The sequence below is a fragment of the Vicia villosa genome, linkage group LG4 (genome assembly GCF_029867415.1).
Source record: "Vicia villosa cultivar HV-30 ecotype Madison, WI linkage group LG4, Vvil1.0, whole genome shotgun sequence".
In the NCBI taxonomy this organism is placed as follows: domain Eukaryota; kingdom Viridiplantae; phylum Streptophyta; class Magnoliopsida; order Fabales; family Fabaceae; genus Vicia; species Vicia villosa.
In genome coordinates this window covers 84,590,449-84,609,344 of record NC_081183.1, presented here as the reverse complement: position 1 = coordinate 84,609,344, position 18,896 = coordinate 84,590,449, and the positions used below count along the sequence as shown (strand labels likewise).

At 39.0% G+C, this 18,896-nt stretch overlaps 1 protein-coding gene across 1 annotated transcript; it reads left to right on the top strand.

Moving 5' to 3' along the window:
• The first annotated feature begins 17,116 nt into the window (after positions 1 to 17,116).
• Positions 17,117 to 18,449, top strand: LOC131597447 (uncharacterized). Its single transcript, XM_058870145.1, has 2 exons — positions 17,117 to 17,983; positions 18,156 to 18,449. The coding sequence occupies exons 1-2, from the start codon at positions 17,117 to 17,119 to the stop codon at positions 18,447 to 18,449; spliced, it is 1,161 nt and encodes a 386-aa protein (XP_058726128.1).
• The last annotated feature ends 447 nt before the right edge of the window (positions 18,450 to 18,896 follow it).

Here is an 18,896-nt window from a genome sequence, read left to right as displayed (position 1 = left end):
TTTTAATTAATTTTATAAAGAAATTAAAATAAAATAGAAAATAAAAAGATGAATGATCAGATGTGGTTAATTATAAGGGAGTATGATGTTCATGCATGATCTGGTGCAATGGATTGAGAGATGGATGGATCAGATGGTGGAAATCATGAGGGACCATAGCACGTGGAACATCTGCAAAACACTGAATCCAAGGTCAGTTTAAAAAATCACGCGCGCGCCCTCCAGCCAATCAGAGGACGCCACGCATCATCTTCTTCCTCAGGATAGATCTTTTACACCCTTCAATTGCAGGTGGTGTAAAAACTCCAACCTTTTACACCTGTTGAAAATAACGAATGCAAGCAAACATTAATATAAATTTGGCGCGATGCCATGGTTCAGTTTGTTTTGTTCACGTGAGTTTAATGGTACTACTTAGAGTTCATAATTTTGCATGGATCGTAAAACCCCAAATTTAAAGGTAAGAACCCTAAAATGGTGGTTCTTCGTATGAGTGTCCAAACTTCAATTAAGTTTCCAAAAATGACTAGGACCTCAAGCTAAACACAAATATATGTCTACATCTTGCTAAATATGTATGTGTTATGAGATACAAGTTGATTTTAGTTTGTACAAACCGTGGCTTGTGTAGCTCGATTTGTGAGGTTTCAAGGCTTGAAACTGAACTGGATAGGTTCAGTGAAGTTCAAGGAACGTGTTTGAGTGTTTAATTTGTATTGAAACTAGCTTAAACTTAAAATTCGAATTTTAGATTTCTTTGAATATTTCAAGATGTTACAAGTGTGTTACAAGCAAGGATTTGGCTCTGATTTCGTGCTCTCTTGTTTGTGAAGTGTTATAGACTTTATATAGGCTATGTTGTGCTTAGAATTGAAGCCAAGAAGCCTTTAGTTGCCTTTGTTGAATTCTTGATTTTTTTATATTAAAACCTTTGAATTGTTGACCAAGTCTTGCTTCTCTTCAATGCTCTTGCCTTGTACCTCAATCTTCTACAGAAAATTGAAGATTCTTGGATGAGTCATGCTTAAGATTTAAGCTATCCATTATCCTTCCATTTTCTTTTTCCATTTAATCTTAAAATAAGATAAAATTAAGCCAAAAATGGATAAAAATGGTGTGGGCTTTGTCTTGGTCGTGGGAGGCCCATAATATCATGGCAAACATGTTTGAACCATGAAAACTTGGCCCCATTTGGAAAAAATATATTTTTGAGCAATGTTGGTTTTATGCATTTTCCCAAAATTTAGCCAACTTCAACAAGGTGTAAATCCCTCAATTTTTGTCATATGAAGTAGATCTTTCACTTTTTGGAAACCTCAAAGAGTCCTCTAACCAATTTCTTTGGTCTCATGTCAAAATTATTTTTTATGCTCCTTGTGTGTCCTTTTGAAAAAAGTGTCTTTTTGTTGACTTTGAAAATGACCTGTAATGTCTTTGTTCATATTTTTCAAATGGTGAATGTGATGACCATGGGATCAATTGAATTTGAAAGATAATTGAATTTCATTCAAAATGAGCTTTGGTTTGAATTTTTTGGATGAAGGATGAGAGAGTTATGGCCAGTCAAAGTTCAGTTGACTTTTTAGGAGAAAACCCTAATTTTGAATCTTAGGGTTTTGTTGATTTTTGATCTTTCCTTGATGAATTATGATCATCCAATGATCAAATGATGAATCCTTTGACAAAATATGGATGTTGACAAAAAATTTCATTTTTGACTGTCTGTTAACTTTTTTGGTCAACCGGGTCGTCTGTTGACTGTTTGAGCTGCTGACGGTGCGTCTGAGTGAATTGAAGTCTGAAAATTTGTGTGATGGTACTTTGAGATATATGGCTGTCCATGAAATCCATTTGAGGTCTCAAAAACTTGTTTCTCCTGTAAAAACAAGAAAACCCTAGTCAGGGACTGTTTGTGTAGGAGACGGTTAAGCGTACCTGATTTTTGTGCAGTGTTGAGTCTCTGCTAATCATGTGATATTCAGAAGACTTCTAGGACAAAAATCTTGGAATTTTGAATTGTAAAAGATTGATTTGATTGATGGTACAAAACACTGAGAATTGTACTGCCAGCAGTTTGGCTGTCAACTGACTGTTCAGGTATTGATGTAGCAGTTAGAGTGAAAAATCAACAGTCAAAGTTAATTTTCTTTTTTGTTGTTTTTTGTTTTATGTGAAAAATTAAAGTTTATTTACATGACTTGTTAAAAACACAGACATAATAAATAACTAATATTTACTGTACGCGAGCAAAATTACCGATAATAACCCTGAAAATCATTTAATGCACAGAAGAATGAATATTTGACTGGCAGAAAACACACAAAATATTATCTGAATAATTAAGCAACATTATGACAAATAGTACAACATTTAATACTTACAGTACAAATATTACATACTATATTGAACAGTACGACGAATAAACGGTACATTTAAGAAATAAGAAATACGGCAAATTTTAAGAATGACGATTAATAACCCATGCTACAAATAATAACATGTAGATGATTGGGAGTGCAAGCATCCCAGGTCCACAGTGTTCCGGGCTATGTAGACAGAAAAAAGACATGATCACCGTAGCAATGGTGATGACCATAAGAAAACACGTTTCCCACCACTTCGCCATTTTGTCAGGGAAGAAGAAAGGATGGATATGAAGTAGAAATTTGAGAGATGAGTTAGAATTTGATGTGAGATTTTTATGAAAAAAAATGAGAGGTATTTATAGAATGGAAAGAAGGATAGAGACGTTGGGGAATGAAGTGATTCCGTACAAAAGGAAAATTTGAGTGGAAGTAAGATTTGAAAGAAAGTGTATGATAGTGTTGGGAAAAAGAGAGATGTATAGAATAAAGTTAGGATTTGATTTTTTGAAAAAGAGATTTGAAAAGATTTTGAAAATAATGGAATATAGTACAAAAATTAATGGGAAACAAAAGATAATAATAATCTACTTGTTACCAGTACAGTCTGAGTTTTCTGATTCTGCGCCTGCAAAAGATTTAACTCTGTACCAATTGTGTCAGTACTATTTATCTGTAAATAAACAAATAGCATGTGTGAAGTAATAAACAGTATTTGGCGTTTGCGTAAGAATAAATTCAACTGCAAGCCAAAATACTGTATAAGAAAAATTCTAAAAACTAAGTATTTCACATGTCAGGATATTTATTGAAATCAAAATCCATGATCATATGAGACTCTTAATTTTTAGATTGGAGTTTTTTTAAAAAAAGATGCGGGCAAATATTGGGGTATAACAAGCTCCTTATTGATAACCAAGTCTTGGATCATTTCACCTTACCTAACCCAAGGACGAGTGTGCACAACCCTGATAATTGGCTTTATTATGGTCAGATTCCCGACAGAGAATCATCTCCTAAAACTCCACAAGCTTTTGAACATTTTGATGACGACATGCCTAAAGCGGAGTCGGAATTTGAGCCTAAAACTCCTCCTGGATGTTATGACATGGATCCTCCTGAGTATGAACATATGCCCGAGGATGAACCTGTACCTGAGTACAAATCTATGCCTGAGGACGAACCCGTTCCTGAATATGAGCCTGAAACACCTCCTGGTTCTCAAGAAGATCAATCTGAGGATATGACCGAAGTTGAGCCTGAGCCACATCATCCTAATCCTTTAGCACACCCAGTTGCATCTGCTGAATCTGTAGCCCCGAGAAATACTCCTCTAAGGAGCGAGCATGCTTATCACCCGATTACCCATGGCCAAGCTATCGATGTGCTACAATATAAAGTATAACATATGCAAGACGAAATTAACTCCCTACAAATACACTTCTTTGAATTCATGGACACCCTTAATGCACAATTTGACGAGGTGTTCAAGCACATTTATTCGATATCTCCTAATATGAAAAACAAGAAAAGTGGCTAGATGTGTCGATTATTAGAAGACTAGTTTTAATTTTTAGTTTTTAGATTTATTAGTCATTTTCTATTTCTAGTCTAGAACTTGTTTTCTGCAACTTTTATCTTTTTGCTATAACAATCAGTACTCAGTATTTTCATTCATAGTGCAATTTATTATTCAGTACTTGATTCTGTTTTAATATATATTGTCCTATTACCGGCCATATCCAGTTAACTGCATAAATTATAATGCATTCTGTCACCTATAGTTTGCCACTTATTTTGCTAAACTGTGTCAATGTTCTATACTATTTAAAAGCTTAATTGTTCTGTCAGACACACCCTCCCTAAAGCAACAATGGACAAAACGTCCACCTAGGCTAGGATACGCTCGTCTCCCCTTCGTGGGACCACATTCCCTGCATGACTGAGATAGGAGACGTCCGTCTCCATGCATGCATGAGGCTGCAGACTACCCACCTAAGACGCTCGTCTCCAAAGGGGGTGGCAGTTTGACTCTGCCTTGCCACAGTCCACGCAGATTGACCAAGAGTCCCCCATTTTTGAATTTTGAATTTCAAATTCTTCCCTCTCTCCATTCATTTCCTTCATTTAAACCTCATAAACTCTATACATTCATCCCATCTCCACACCATTTCCCATTCTTCTACTCTTTCCAACTTCACCCCTACCATAAATCACACTTATTTCTACCTTTATTCCACCATTTACAAACCACAATATAAATTCATACCACCATCATACTCTTCTTCACACCCTCACAACACTCTCATTTACAAATTCTTCACACATTTCTTTTCTTTCTTCCAAATACAAATCATGCCTCCACGATCTATCATCCGAAATGTGCGCCCTGAGAGACCACCTCCTGATCTGTCAAGAATTATTTTCCGAGAGGATGACGATGATGCTCAACGAACTAAATATTTAGCTTTCTATGCACGTTCAGTTGTCCCTACAAGATATGTGGACACTGAATGTCTAGAAACCTTGGGTTTAACAGATGGTGTGAACCGCCTCCTCACAAAATCCCACCCACTCCACCTCTGTATTGAATCCGCCCCTACTTTGAGTCGCTCGTCTTAGAGTTTTTAAGCTCCTTCAACTACAATACTCCTTCTGATCTACCACTCTTAACTGGTAACATTCAATTTCGGATGTTTAATCGCGAATATAATTTAGATCAAGAAGAGGTTGCTACTTATTTGCAATTTTCTCAAGACCAACGTGTTCATCACAATATTTTTGAATAACTCAATGGCCAATATTGGGAACAACTTGTTTTCGACCTGTGGTTTAATTTAACTGGCGAACATGCTACTGGTTGGAGGAATCTTCTATCTTCTCATATTCAAAATCCCGCTATACGTTATTTTCAATGCATTTTGGGGCACACTATTTTTGCAAGAACCAAAACCACAAGGTGAATCAAAATGAGTTATTCTTCTTGTCCAATGCGCTCAATAATCTACGAATTAATGCCGCACATTTTATGCTCAAACACATCCAAGGATGCGTCAACTCTCCTGCTACAAACCCATTTTGTTTTGGCGGTATTGTTACCACATTGGCATATGCCTTAGGCCACGCGGATGATATTCTTTCACTTGCACATTACATGATGCCTGCTCAGTTCCTCGATCTCACTTACTGCCATGACTCTCACATGGTATCACCACGACCTGATGGTCGCCACACTCTGGTCGTCAACAAAACTTTGATTCCAAATGTCATTCTACCATGCCCCGAGCAAATTAACATCTATTATATTCAGTGTTGGCGCTTTATTTTTTAAGAACCTCAAGGAAACCCACCTAAACTATATAATAAACCGGCAGATGAAATGGAACATGAGTTCGACCAAGCGGATAATGTTTTCAATGCTCCACAACCCGAAGCCCATCAACCTCCTCCCAATAATCCTCCGCCAATTACTTTCGACGCCATGTATGCTGTAATACTACGCCAAGACCAACTTTTTCAAGCTTTGCAAACAAATCAAGACAAAACATTAAGGATAGTTCGAGAAATGCAACAAGAACAACGCGACTACGCTATTAGGACCGAAGGCCACTACATTGAAGTAGTTACCAAATTGAATGATATCAACCTTCGTGTCGATGGCATGCTTGATAATCGGCGTAGATGTGTACGCACCCGAGGCGGAAGCAGTTCTCGCAATCGCAACAATAAGGAGTAGTTTTTATGCATCGAGGACACAACAAGTTCTAAGTGTGGGGGAGTCGTATTACTTGCATTACCATTAGTATTTTTATTTCTGTTATTTCCTTTGTTGTGATGTTTTTCCCATTCAATAAAAGCATATTTATGTGCCTTTAAGTCTTATATGCATATTTTCGTGTTTATTATAATTCCTCCATTTTCTTGAGCCATAACAGAAAATTTAAACAATATATGCATAACTCCACATGTTCGAAAGTACGAAGCTACTCGATTATAAGATATCTAGGAAACTAGAGTAAAATTTGAGATAATACCATTACCGTCTCGACACTCTAACACCCCCAAGTATGCGTCACCGATTTGAGTAACCATTATACCGAAACCATAGACTTTAGTTTTGAAGTAACCCTTATTAGTTTATTTAGCAGTAGGCACCGTCTTAAACACCAACTACGCAGAAAGTCGATGAATATAAGTGTATGATCCACATAAAAATTTTGTATGCTTAACTGCCAATGGAAATGTACCAAATAAGTAAGGTGATCCTCACACGATCATTTAACCCAACGGTTACAAATCTTAAGTATTCAATAAACTCATTGTTAGTTGGTTCAGAAGATATCTGGTACTGAACTTGGTAGGAAGGACCATGGTTCGATTCCACACAATCCACAAATGAGCGCTAAAGGAGTATACCACATAATTGTGTCAGAACTCCAAAACTTAAGGATCATAGTCAATAACCGGCTACTCGGCTATGTGCGTGTTAAGATAATGGGTTAATGTGATTGCGCGCGAATGAAACGGGTAAAAAAAACAACAAAAATATGGTCGAGCTATAATAGCATGATTCGAATTGGTATGCATACTGGGAGTTGTTTAGTGTCGCTACTGTAATATTATTGTTAAGATTTATCTGATAGATTTCCAACAATAATACCCCGTGGCTAAGTCAAACCTTAAAGATGTGGCGAACCTGCGTTTAATTTTCATTATCCACCTGTTTTAATCTGATTATTTGCTTGAGGACTGATAAGTGCTTGATTCATGCTAAATGACTTATTATAACATAGCACTTATCTTAATTATTTAACATATTTCTTGTAACACTCCATTTATTTTCATAATTTAATTTAATTAAATTAATTGAATTATGAGGAATTAAGCGATTGGGCTTGAGTTGTGGTTAGTAAGGAAGGGGGTGCATTGGTAGGCCCTATTACTAATTAAAATAATTTTATTTTATTCTTAATAAAATAGAAGGAGTGGTAGAATAGAGAAGGTTACAGTATTGGGAAAAGAAGTCTGAACGTGAAAAGAGAAGAGGAACGGAGAAGTGCGACCGAGGAAGAACGAAGAATCAACCTTCAGGTAAGGGGGGACTCTTCCGTTTATCTTCTATTATGGGGTTATAGATAGTATGATAGAATTGATCGTGTTATTCGCATCAATTGGGTTGTGCTTAGGTTGTAGAAATGTTAGGTTTTGGGATGATTGATGCATAATGATTATATTGATCATGTATTGGTGATAATTGGATGGTTGAATGTTTTATATATGTGTGATAATATGTGTTATTTCACTGTATGCGAAATCTGGTTGGAGTGAGATTGGTTTGGTAGTGATTCGGTGAAAGAGGGACGAAATCGCAGGCTGTTTTCTGCTATTCGGAGCGCTGGAAATCGCCAGTTCGCGCCGCGTCCAGGAGTTGGCGCCGCGAACTGCGTGGCAGAAGGCCAGGAAGTTTTGTTGTGCTCAGTACGCGCCGCGAGAGTATGGCCGCGCCGCGAAGGCGTAGTTTCTTCTCGTTCCGCGCCGCGAAACCTTGTTAGCGCCGCGAAGGCGTTGTTCCTATTCGTTCCGCGCCGCGAACCGTGTGTGGCGCCGCGTGCTGTTAGTTGTTGCGACTGTCCATTTTGAAAAGTTTTAAAGAGGTGTAACTTTTAAACCGTAAACCGGATTTTGGTGCCGTTTCGAGTACAGTGAAGCTAATCAAATAATTTATATACTCAAATGGTATTTTGAGTTGTGGCTTGAATTATTTTTAAACACTCGATCTTATTTGTTTGTGGTGGGATATGCTTGTAGGTACACTAATGAATGTTTACCTGTATGATGACGTGGTTATAACTGGTGTTTATTATACATGTATTGTTGGTATGAAATATGTGTTCATTGATGATTACGACATTGATCGATGTATGTGGGTGATGAGCATGTTATGGTTGATGCATGCATTCATAATCATTATGTGGCTGGTCCTTGACGATGGTGGATCAGTGGTAGCTAATTCCCATTGTGAGGAATTAGTGAGTGGGTGTTACCGTATCCTTGATGATGGTGGATCGGTGAGTTGGGTTATCCCAGATTTTGGTACCACATGCATGTAGTTGCATTGCATTAGGTTGTTTGTGATATTATAACATGAATGGAAGGTTGTCCAATGTTATAATATGTGCTGTTGATTGTTGGTTTACTGATTGTATGGTTTGAATCTGATCATAACTGTGATTGGGTGTATGGCATGTGAAATGATATTTTATTATTTATATCTTATAACATTAGTTAAATGTGAATGAGACTCACCCTTACTGTTGTTATTTTTCAGATTGAGGAGTAGCTCTCGTACTTGGTGAGGATTAGCTCGTCAAGTAGTTCGTTAGAGTCAGTTGGGTCCGTGTCATGCTCTGGTCGTGTAACACTGGGGGCTTCGTTTAGAATTATTTGTTGAACTTTTTATTTTGGATGGATTTGTATGTTGATGCTTTAAGTCTGTGACTTGGCTGCTGTTATTCAGATGTTAAAGATAATTCCGCTGTGTTAACATGATGAATCTGAATAAATTTGGTTGACGTTCTCCTTTATGGCATGACCTGAGTATTATTGTTTGAATTAATTGGAAGTTGTAATGCCCTTTTTCATGTTAACTCTGATTATTTTCTATTATTATGCGGGGTATTAGAAGGGTGTTACAATAGTGGTATCAGAGCATTGTCGGTCGTTGAGTCAGAGTCTTAGTGTCGGTTAATCCCTCGTATGCGATTAGTGTAAGGTTGACACTGTCGATACTTCTTGTTCTAATAGATATTGTTTGATATTTAGCAGAACAATGGCTGGAAGAGGAGGAAGAAACGATGATGCTATCGCTGAGGCTCTGGGCATGATTGCTGGTGTGCTGGGAGGGAATGCCAATGGGGCTGGAATTGGTGCTGACAGGCAGCTGAATAGTTTTCAGAGGAACAACCCTCCGTTGTTCAAAGGCACTCACGATCCCGAAGGCGCCCAGAAGTGGCTGAAAGAGATTGAAAGGATCTTCCGGGTGATTGATTGTGACGAAAATCTGAAGGTGAGATATGGGACTCACATGCTGTCTGAAGAAGCTGATGATTGGTGGATGGCTAGTAGGGACGAACTGCAAGCTGCAGGTGTTGCAATCACTTGGGCTGTGTTCAAGAGAGAATTCTTGCGGAGTTACTTTCCTGAGGATGTTAGAGGCAGGAAAGAGATTGAATTTTTGGAGCTGACACAAGGTAACATGACTGTGCCAGAGTATGCGTCCAAGTTTGTGGAGCTAGCAAAGTATTATGTCCACTACAATAATGATGAGGCTAGTGAATTCTCGAAGTGTGTTAAGTTTGAGAATGGTCTCCGCGATGAGATTAAACAGGGTATCAGATACCAGAGGATTCGCAGGTTTGTCGATTTGGTTGACTGCAGCCGAATCTTTGAAGAGGACAATATTAAACTGAAGTCGTCGCACTCTCGCGAGTTAGTCGACAGGAAAGGGAAAAAGCATATGGATCGTGGTAAGCCTTGTGGAAAGGGTAACCAGAAAGCTGGAGGCTGGAAGAAGCCTAGTGGGGGAGACTCTAGTGCCCCTATTAAGTGCTTCAAGTGTGGAGAACCTGGACATCGCATTCACGAATGCAAAAGTGAGGAAAAGAAGTGCTATAGATGTGGAAAGGCAGGTCACATTGCTATTGAGTGCAAAGGTAACACTGTAACTTGTTTCAACTGCGGGGAAGAAGGTCATATCAGTCCTAAGTGTCCTAAGCCGAGGAAGAATCAAGCTGGTGGTAAGGTGTTCGCCTTATCTGGTTCAGAGACTACTCCGGATGATCGGTTGATTAAAGGTACGTGTTTTATCCATGGCACTCCTTTAATTGCAATAATAGATACTGGGGCAACTCACTCATTTATTTCATTGGATTGTGCTAAACGACTGAATTTGGAAATATCTGAGATTAATGGAAGTATGGTCATTGACACTCCTGCGTCGGGTTCAGTGACTACTTCGTTCGCTTGTTTGAACTGTCCAATTGATATTTTTGGTAGAGAATTCGGAATGGATTTAGTGTGCCTTCCGTTGGAACAACTTGATGTTATCTTGGGTATGAATTGGTTGCAATTTAATCGGGTTCATATCAACTGTTTCACGAAAACGGTTATTTTCCCTGAAGATGTCATTGTTGAGGACTTAGAGATGACGGCTAGACAAGTGGATAAAGCAATGAAGGACGGAGCTGCCGTGTTTATGTTGATTGCGTCCATGGAAGTGAAAAAGAAAGCGGTGAGTAGTGACTTACCGGTAGTATGTGAATTTCCAGAAGTCTTTCCAGAAGATGTAAGAGAATTGCCGCCAGAGAGGGAGGTAGAATTTGCTATTGAACTAATTCCTGGAACTAATCCTGTGTCGATGGCGCCTTATCGTATGTCGGCATCGGAATTGAATGAGTTGAAGAATCAATTGGAAGATTTACTTGAGAAGAAATTTATTCGTCCTAGTGTCTCACCGTGGGGTGCACCGGTGTTACTAGTGAAGAAGAAAGAAGGTTCAATGAGGTTGTGTGTGGATTACAGACAACTCAACAAGGTTACTATCAAGAATCGGTATCCCTTGCCGAGGATTGATGACTTGATGGATCAACTAGTTGGAGCATGTGTGTTCAGCAAAATTGACTTAAGGTCGGGATATCATCAGATTCGGGTGAAGACGGACGATATTCAGAAAACAGCATTTAGAACGAGGTATGGTCATTACGAATATACAGTGATGCCATTTGGAGTAACTAATGCGCCGGGGGTTTTCATGGAGTATATGAATAGGATCTTCCATCCTTTTCTGGATCAGTTCGTAGTAGTATTTATTGATGATATTTTAATATATTCTAAGAATGAAAAAGAGCATGCGGATCATCTTAGAGTGGTATTGGAACTGTTGAAGGAAAAGAGACTTTATGCAAAACTGTCAAAGTGTGAGTTCTGGTTAAACGAAGTGAGCTTTCTTGGGCATGTAATTTCTAAGGATGGTATTGCCGTTGACCCAACGAAAGTAGAAGCAGTGTCTCAGTGGGAAGCTCCGAGGTCAGCTTCCGAAATCCGTAGTTTCCTTGGTCTGGCGGGTTACTATAGAAAATTCATTGAAGGTTTTTCAAAGTTAGCATTACCGTTAACTAAGTTGACTAGGAAGGGTCAAGCGTTTGTTTGGGATTCGAAATGTGAAGAAGGATTCCAAGAGTTGAAGAAGAGGTTGACTAGTGCACCGATCTTGATTTTGCCGAATCCGGCGGAATCTTTTGTTGTGTATTGTGATGCTTCGTTGTCAGGATTAGGAGGTTTACTGATGCAGAATCAACAGGTAGTCGCTTATGCGTCGAGACAACTCAAGGTGCATGAGAGAAACTATCCGACTCATGACTTAGAGTTGGCAGCAGTGGTATTTGTGTTGAAGTTGTGGAGGCATTACCTATATGGTTCAAGGTTTGAAGTATTTAGTGATCACAAGAGTTTGAAGTACCTCTTTGACCAAAAAGAGTTGAATATGAGACAAAGAAGATGGTTAGAATTTCTCAAGGATTATGATTTTGAACTGAATTATCATCCGGGTAAAGCAAATGTTGTTGCCGATGCATTGAGTAGGAAGTCCTTGCATATGTCTATGCTTATGGTGAGAGAATTGGATTTAATTGAGCAATTCCGAGATTTGAGTTTAGTATGTGAAGACACACCTACCAGTGTTAAATTGGGTATGCTGAAGCTGACTAGTAGTATTCTTGAGGAAATCCGAGAAGGTCAGAAGACTGATGTAGAGTTGGTGGATAAGTTGACTCTGATTAATCAAGATAAAGGAGGTGAATTCAGAATCGACGAGAATGGTATAATGAGGTTTGGTAATCGTGTTTGTGTTCCTGATGTTGCCGAATTGAGGAAGAGTATTCTTGAAGAAGGACATCGTAGCGGATTGAGTATTCATCCTGGTGCTACCAAGATGTATCATGACTTAAAGAAGCTGTTTTGGTGGCCTGGAATGAAAAAGGAAATAGCTGAATTTGTCTATGCTTGTCTGACTTGCCAGAAGTCGAAGATTGAGCATCAGAAACCGTATGGAACTATGCAACCGTTATTTATTCCAGAATGGAAGTGGGATAGTATATCTATGGATTTTGTTTCAGGGTTACCGAGGACGGTGAAGAATTGTGAAGCTATTTGGGTTATTGTAGACAGGTTGACAAAGTCTGCTCACTTTATACCAATGAGAATGGATTACCCAATGGAGAAGCTGGCTCAATTGTATATTGACAGGATAGTGAGTTTACATGGTATTCCTTCGAGTATCGTGTCGGATAGAGATCCAAGGTTTACATCCAGATTCTGGGAAGGTTTGCAGAGGGCTTTGGGTACTAAGCTGAGATTGAGTTCTGCTTATCATCCGCAGACGGATGGACAGACGGAAAGAACTATTCAATCACTAGAAGATTTGTTGCGTGCTTGTGTGTTGGAAAAAGGTGGTGCTTGGGATAGTTATCTACCCTTGATCGAATTTACTTACAATAATAGTTTTCACTCGAGTATTGGTATGGCTCCGTTTGAAGCTTTGTATGGTCGGAGGTGTAGAACGCCTTTATGTTGGTATGAATCTGGAGAAAGTGCCGTGATTGGACCGGAAATTGTTCAGGAGACAACAGAGAGGATCAAGATGATTCAGGAGAAGATGAAGACTTCTCAGAGTCGTCAGAAGAGTTATCATGATAAAAGAAGGAGGACACTTGAATTTCAAGCAGGAGATCATGTGTTCTTGAGGGTGACCCCCACAACTGGTGTTGGTAGAGCACTGAAATCAAGGAAGTTGACTCCGCGATTCATTGGCCCGTTCCAGATTACGGAGAGGGTGGGAGAAGTGGCGTATCGTATTGCGTTGCCACCGACGCTTGCGAATCTGCATGATGTATTCCACGTATCACAGTTGAGGAAATACATTGCTGATCCATCTCATGTGATCCAAGTCGATGATGTACAGGTAAAGGACAATCTGACAGTTGAAACCTTGCCTATGAGGATTGAAGACCGAAGGCTGAAACAATTGCGTGGCAAGGAGATAGCACTGGTCAAAGTAGCTTGGGGAGGACCAGCAGGTGGGAATGTGACTTGGGAGTTGGAGAGTCAGATGAAGGATTCCTATCCAGAGTTATTTGCCTAAGGTATGTTTTCGAGGACGAAAACTATTTAGTGGGGGAGAGTTGTAACACTCCATTTATTTTCATAATTTAATTTAATTAAATTAATTGAATTATGAGGAATTAAGCGATTGGGCTTGAGTTGTGGTTAGTAAGGAAGGGGGTGCATTGGTAGGCCCTATTACTAATTAAAATAATTTTATTTTATTCTTAATAAAATAGAAGGAGTGGTAGAATAGAGAAGGTTACAGTATTGGGAAAAGAAGTCTGAACGTGAAAAGAGAAGAGGAACGGAGAAGTGCGACCGAGGAAGAACGAAGAATCAACCTTCAGGTAAGGGGGGACTCTTCCGTTTATCTTCTATTATGGGGTTATAGATAGTATGATAGAATTGATCGTGTTATTCGCATCAATTGGGTTGTGCTTAGGTTGTAGAAATGTTAGGTTTTGGGATGATTGATGCATAATGATTATATTGATCATGTATTGGTGATAATTGGATGGTTGAATGTTTTATATATGTGTTATAATATGTGTTATTTCACTGTATGCGAAATCTGGTTGGAGTGAGATTGGTTTGGTAGTGATTCGATGAAAGAGGGACGAAATCGCAGGCTGTTTTCTGCTATTCGGAGCGCTGGAAATCGCCAGTTCGCGCCGCGTCCAGGAGTTGGCGCCGCGAACTGCGTGGCAGAAGGCCAGGAAGTTTTGTTGTGCTCAGTACGCGCCGCGAGAGTATGGCCGCGCCGCGAAGGCGTAGTTTCTTCTCGTTCCGCGCCGCGAAACCTTGTTTGCGCCGCGAAGGCGTTGTTCCTATTCGTTCCGCGCCGCGAACCGTGTGTGGCGCCGCGTGCTGTTAGTTGTTGCGACTGTCCATTTTGAAAAGTTTTAAAGAGGTGTAACTTTTAAACCGTAAACCGGATTTTGGTGCCGTTTCGAGTACAGTGAAGCTAATCAAATAATTTATATACTCAAATGGTATTTTGAGTTGTGGCTTGAATTATTTTTAAACACTCGATCTTATTTGTTTGTGGTGGGATATGCTTGTAGGTACACTAATGAATGTTTACCTGTATGATGACGTGGTTATAACTGGTGTTTATCATACATGTATTGTTGGTATGAAATATGTGTTCATTGATGATTACGACATTGATCGATGTATGTGGGTGATGAGCATGTTATGGTTGATGCATGCATTCATAATCATTATGTGGCTGGTCCTTGACGATGGTGGATCAGTGGTAGCTAATTCCCATTGTGAGGAATTAGTGAGTGGGTGTTACCGTATCCTTGATGATGGTGGATCGGTGAGTTGGGTTATCCCAGATTTTGGTACCACATGCATGTAGTTGCATTGCATTAGGTTGTTTGTGATATTATAACATGAATGGAAGGTTGTCCAATGTTATAATATGTGCTGTTGATTGTTGGTTTACTGATTGTATGGTTTGAATCTGATCATAACTGTGATTGGGTGTATGGCATGTGAAATGATATTTTATTATTTATATCTTATAACATTAGTTAAATGTGAATGAGACTCACCCTTACTGTTGTTATTTTTCAGATTGAGGAGTAGCTCTCGTACTTGGTGAGGATTAGCTCGTCAAGTAGTTCGTTAGAGTCAGTTGGGTCCGTGTCATGCTCTGGTCGTGTAACACTGGGGGCGTCGTTTAGAATTATTTGTTGAACTTTTTATTTTGGATGGATTTGTATGTTGATGCTTTAAGTCTGTGACTTGGCTGCTGTTATTCAGATGTTAAAGATAATTCCGCTGTGTTAACATGATGAATCTGAATAAATTTGGTTGACGTTCTCCTTTATGGCATGACCTGAGTATTATTGTTTGAATTAATTGGAAGTTGTAATGCCCTTTTTCATGTTAACTCTGATTATTTTCTATTATTATGCGGGGTATTAGAAGGGTGTTACATTTCTCACATAAAAACCCCCAATTATTGAATAAACTATTATTGTGCAAGATTACTTGGCTTGGTTTGTTTTTATGCAGGATTTGGCCTTAAAGCAAAAACCAGGAAACAGAGCATTCGCTGCAGCGAACTATATTTCGCTGTAGCGAACTCTAGGCACTCAAAGGCAAAAATGCAGAAAACAGGTCATTCGTTGCAGCGAAAGGTAGCGAATGGTAGCGAAGGTCCGATTCGCAGCAGCGAACCTTATTTCGCTGTAGCGAACGAAGTTAGAAGCAAACTTTCCAGTTTTGCTAGCAGCAAGCAGAAGCGAAGTACATTCGCTGCAGCGAACCATATTTCACTGTAGCGAACTTTGGCGGTTTCTAGAAGATTTGAATTTCTTAAAGCTGAAGAAAACATTCGCTGCAGCGAAATATCCTTCGCGTAGCAAACTCTGGCGGTTCAACAAAGACTTAACAATGAAGCAAGGCATTCGCTGCAGCAAACTTATGTTCGCGTAGCGAACCAGGCGGCCAGAACAGCTATAAAAGGAGCAGAAACCAGTTCAGAAGGATCATTCACTTTTTATCTTGTAATACTTATATAATAGAAGTAGGAATAGAGGTTTTTAGGTGGAAAGAGGTGGATACACATCAAGAGTCGGGAAATCGTCGTTGATGTCATTCTAACTCAAATCTTCCATTGTTCATCAAGCTACCATGAGTAGCTAAATCCCTCTCTTGTTGGGATTGGTCGTATTTCACCGAAACAGTATATATTTTCTTTGATCATAACATTATATATAATTTATGTTTGAATCATTATCGTTGTTATCTTTGTTTCACCGTTTATTTCATGGATTGAATTGATATTGACAAATACGATTCTAATCTCGATCCAAGATAACAACTATTAAACTCTAAATGCTAGACATAGATTTAGGTTTAATATTCACTTTAAGTATTGAATCTTAATGCTACCGTATTGTTTAATAGGCTGAGAAATCGTCGATTAAACCATAAGGTAAGAAATCTCAACAAACGTTTAGACATGAACTTTGTTGTGAGCAATACGTGATGATAATGAAACAAGCATAGATTGTGTATAATTGATATAAGATTTGCATATTGAATCGGTGGATGAAAACCATTTCCCAACAAGTCTATTCCTCTGAACTTATCTTTCGTTATTTACGCACTCTTACTTTCTATAACTTTAAACCAAACAAACTTGAAACTTTATGCTTAGAACTATAGAAATTGCTGAACGGTTTTTATATCGCCCCAATCCCTGTGGATATGATAATATAAAATACTTACATTTGACTTGTATTTTCTACAACATTAAATTGGCGCCGTTGTCGGGGATTGGCGTTTAAGATATTAAAACATCGCAATCGTTTCTATACTTTTTAGCTTTGTGCATTTGTTTATATATTGTAAATATTTTTCTGTTTGTTGCAACGTTTGCTCAAGTGTTTGGATAGGTGAAGAAAATTTTGTTTATGCTTCGGGGAAAAAGTTTGAAGGAGCAACTTCTTTTTGATCCCTAGATCGAAAGAACAATCTGAAAGAACAAGAAGCAAATGAAGAAACAAAAATCCAAACAGAAAAGACAAGGAGCATCTACATCAACTTCCTCATCAAATTCATCAAAAGAAACAATGGTTGAAGTTGTTAATGGTCCTTGTGAAAGTAGCCCAAGGCGGTTCGCCCATCTCACTAACAATCCAGCCGCAAGACGAGCTGAGATGAAAACAGGACTGTTGCAAATTATTTATGCTCATCCTTTTGCAGGTTTGGATCATGAAGATCCATACACTCACCTCACCCGATTCTACGAAATAGCTGGTACATTAGGTGCACCAGAAGCTGAAGAGGAAGCCGTTTTCATGAGATTATTGTCGCACTCTTTGATCGGCAAAGCAAAGGATTGGTACCTCGATCAATCAACGGAAACCATGACCAATTGGAATGTGTTAGAGAGAAACTTCCTTAGCAGGTTCTTTTCTCACAACCAATTCATGGATGCAAAGACAGCTATTGCCACATTCACCAAATTTTCAAATGAAACTTTATGTGAAGCCTGGGAACGCTATAAATCCATGCTACGGAAGTGTCCAAACCACGGTTTCGATGACATGTCACAAATCCACATTTTCCGTAATGGATTATTACCTCAACCGAAGCTTTTACTTGATGCGACAGCTGGAGGTTCCTTGATAGCAAAAAGTGCAGAGGAAGCAATTGCAATCATCGATAGAATGGCTCTCACAGATCACCAGGTGCAACACAATCGAGGTACCGTACAAAAGAAAGCTGGAATTTTAGAATTAGGCACAAATGACGCAATCCTAGCCCAAAATAAACTACTCACTCAAACTGTAGAGGAATTGATAAAACAACTGTCCAAGCTTCCTCAACAACTTAAAGAAATGCACGGTTCGTCGAGCACATCGCAACAAGTAGCCTTATGTGAACTTTGTACAGGTGACCATCCAACCGGTTTCTGTCCCCCGATCAACGAAGAGGTAAAATATATGGGAAATCAACAACAAAGGCAAGTTCCGTACAATCAAGGTTATCCACACAACATCAACGCAAGCTATGGCCAAAACCGACCGAATCAGTACCAAAGTTACACGCAGCCAGATAAGCTTTCAAAGATCGAGGATTCGTTGAATATTTTCCATGGCAAACCAGAAAAACACTGATGCGTCAATTAGAAATCTTAAAACGCAAGTTGGGCAAATTGCGAAGCAACTAAGTGAGCAACAAAGAGGTACGTTTTCTGCCACCACTGAAGTTAATCCCAAGGAAACTTGTAACGCAATCACGACAAAAGGTAGTGAAATTGTTCAAGACAAAGTTAGGGAGAATTCAAAAGGTATAGTTGTGGAGAAAAATCAAGAAAAAGGAAAACAAATGGAGGAGGAGGAAAACAATGTTGATCCTGGAAGCGTAACAGTTCCAGTCACTGTAGCGGGGAAAATCTGATATCGAAGCCATGGGATTGACTCGAATCAATATTCCATTTGAAATCGCCACCGCGCTTTATTTTTTTCAAAGGAAATGGGAAAAGAACGTAAAACCCAAAGTTTTGTTTTTAAAACAAGAAAGAGATCTCAGGTACGGGTGTTGATTATATGAGGGGAAGGTTTTAAGCACCCCTCATATCTGTGGTATTCCACAGGAACCTTTTTGAAAATCTGTGTGTGTGTGTGTGTTAAAAAACGGGTTTGTTTTATTTTTAAAATAAGCTCAGCAAGACGTTAAGCCTTGGGCCTACATACCTCCTCGGTGCAATGGAGAAGTCAGAGCTAATGTAGTTCCGCTTTTGGGAAAACGTTTTTTTAAAACGAATAAACACTTTGTTGTCGTCGGAGAGAAATACTCAGCCATTGATCTTGAGCATGAGAACAAACAAGTTCTTTGCATCGCAAA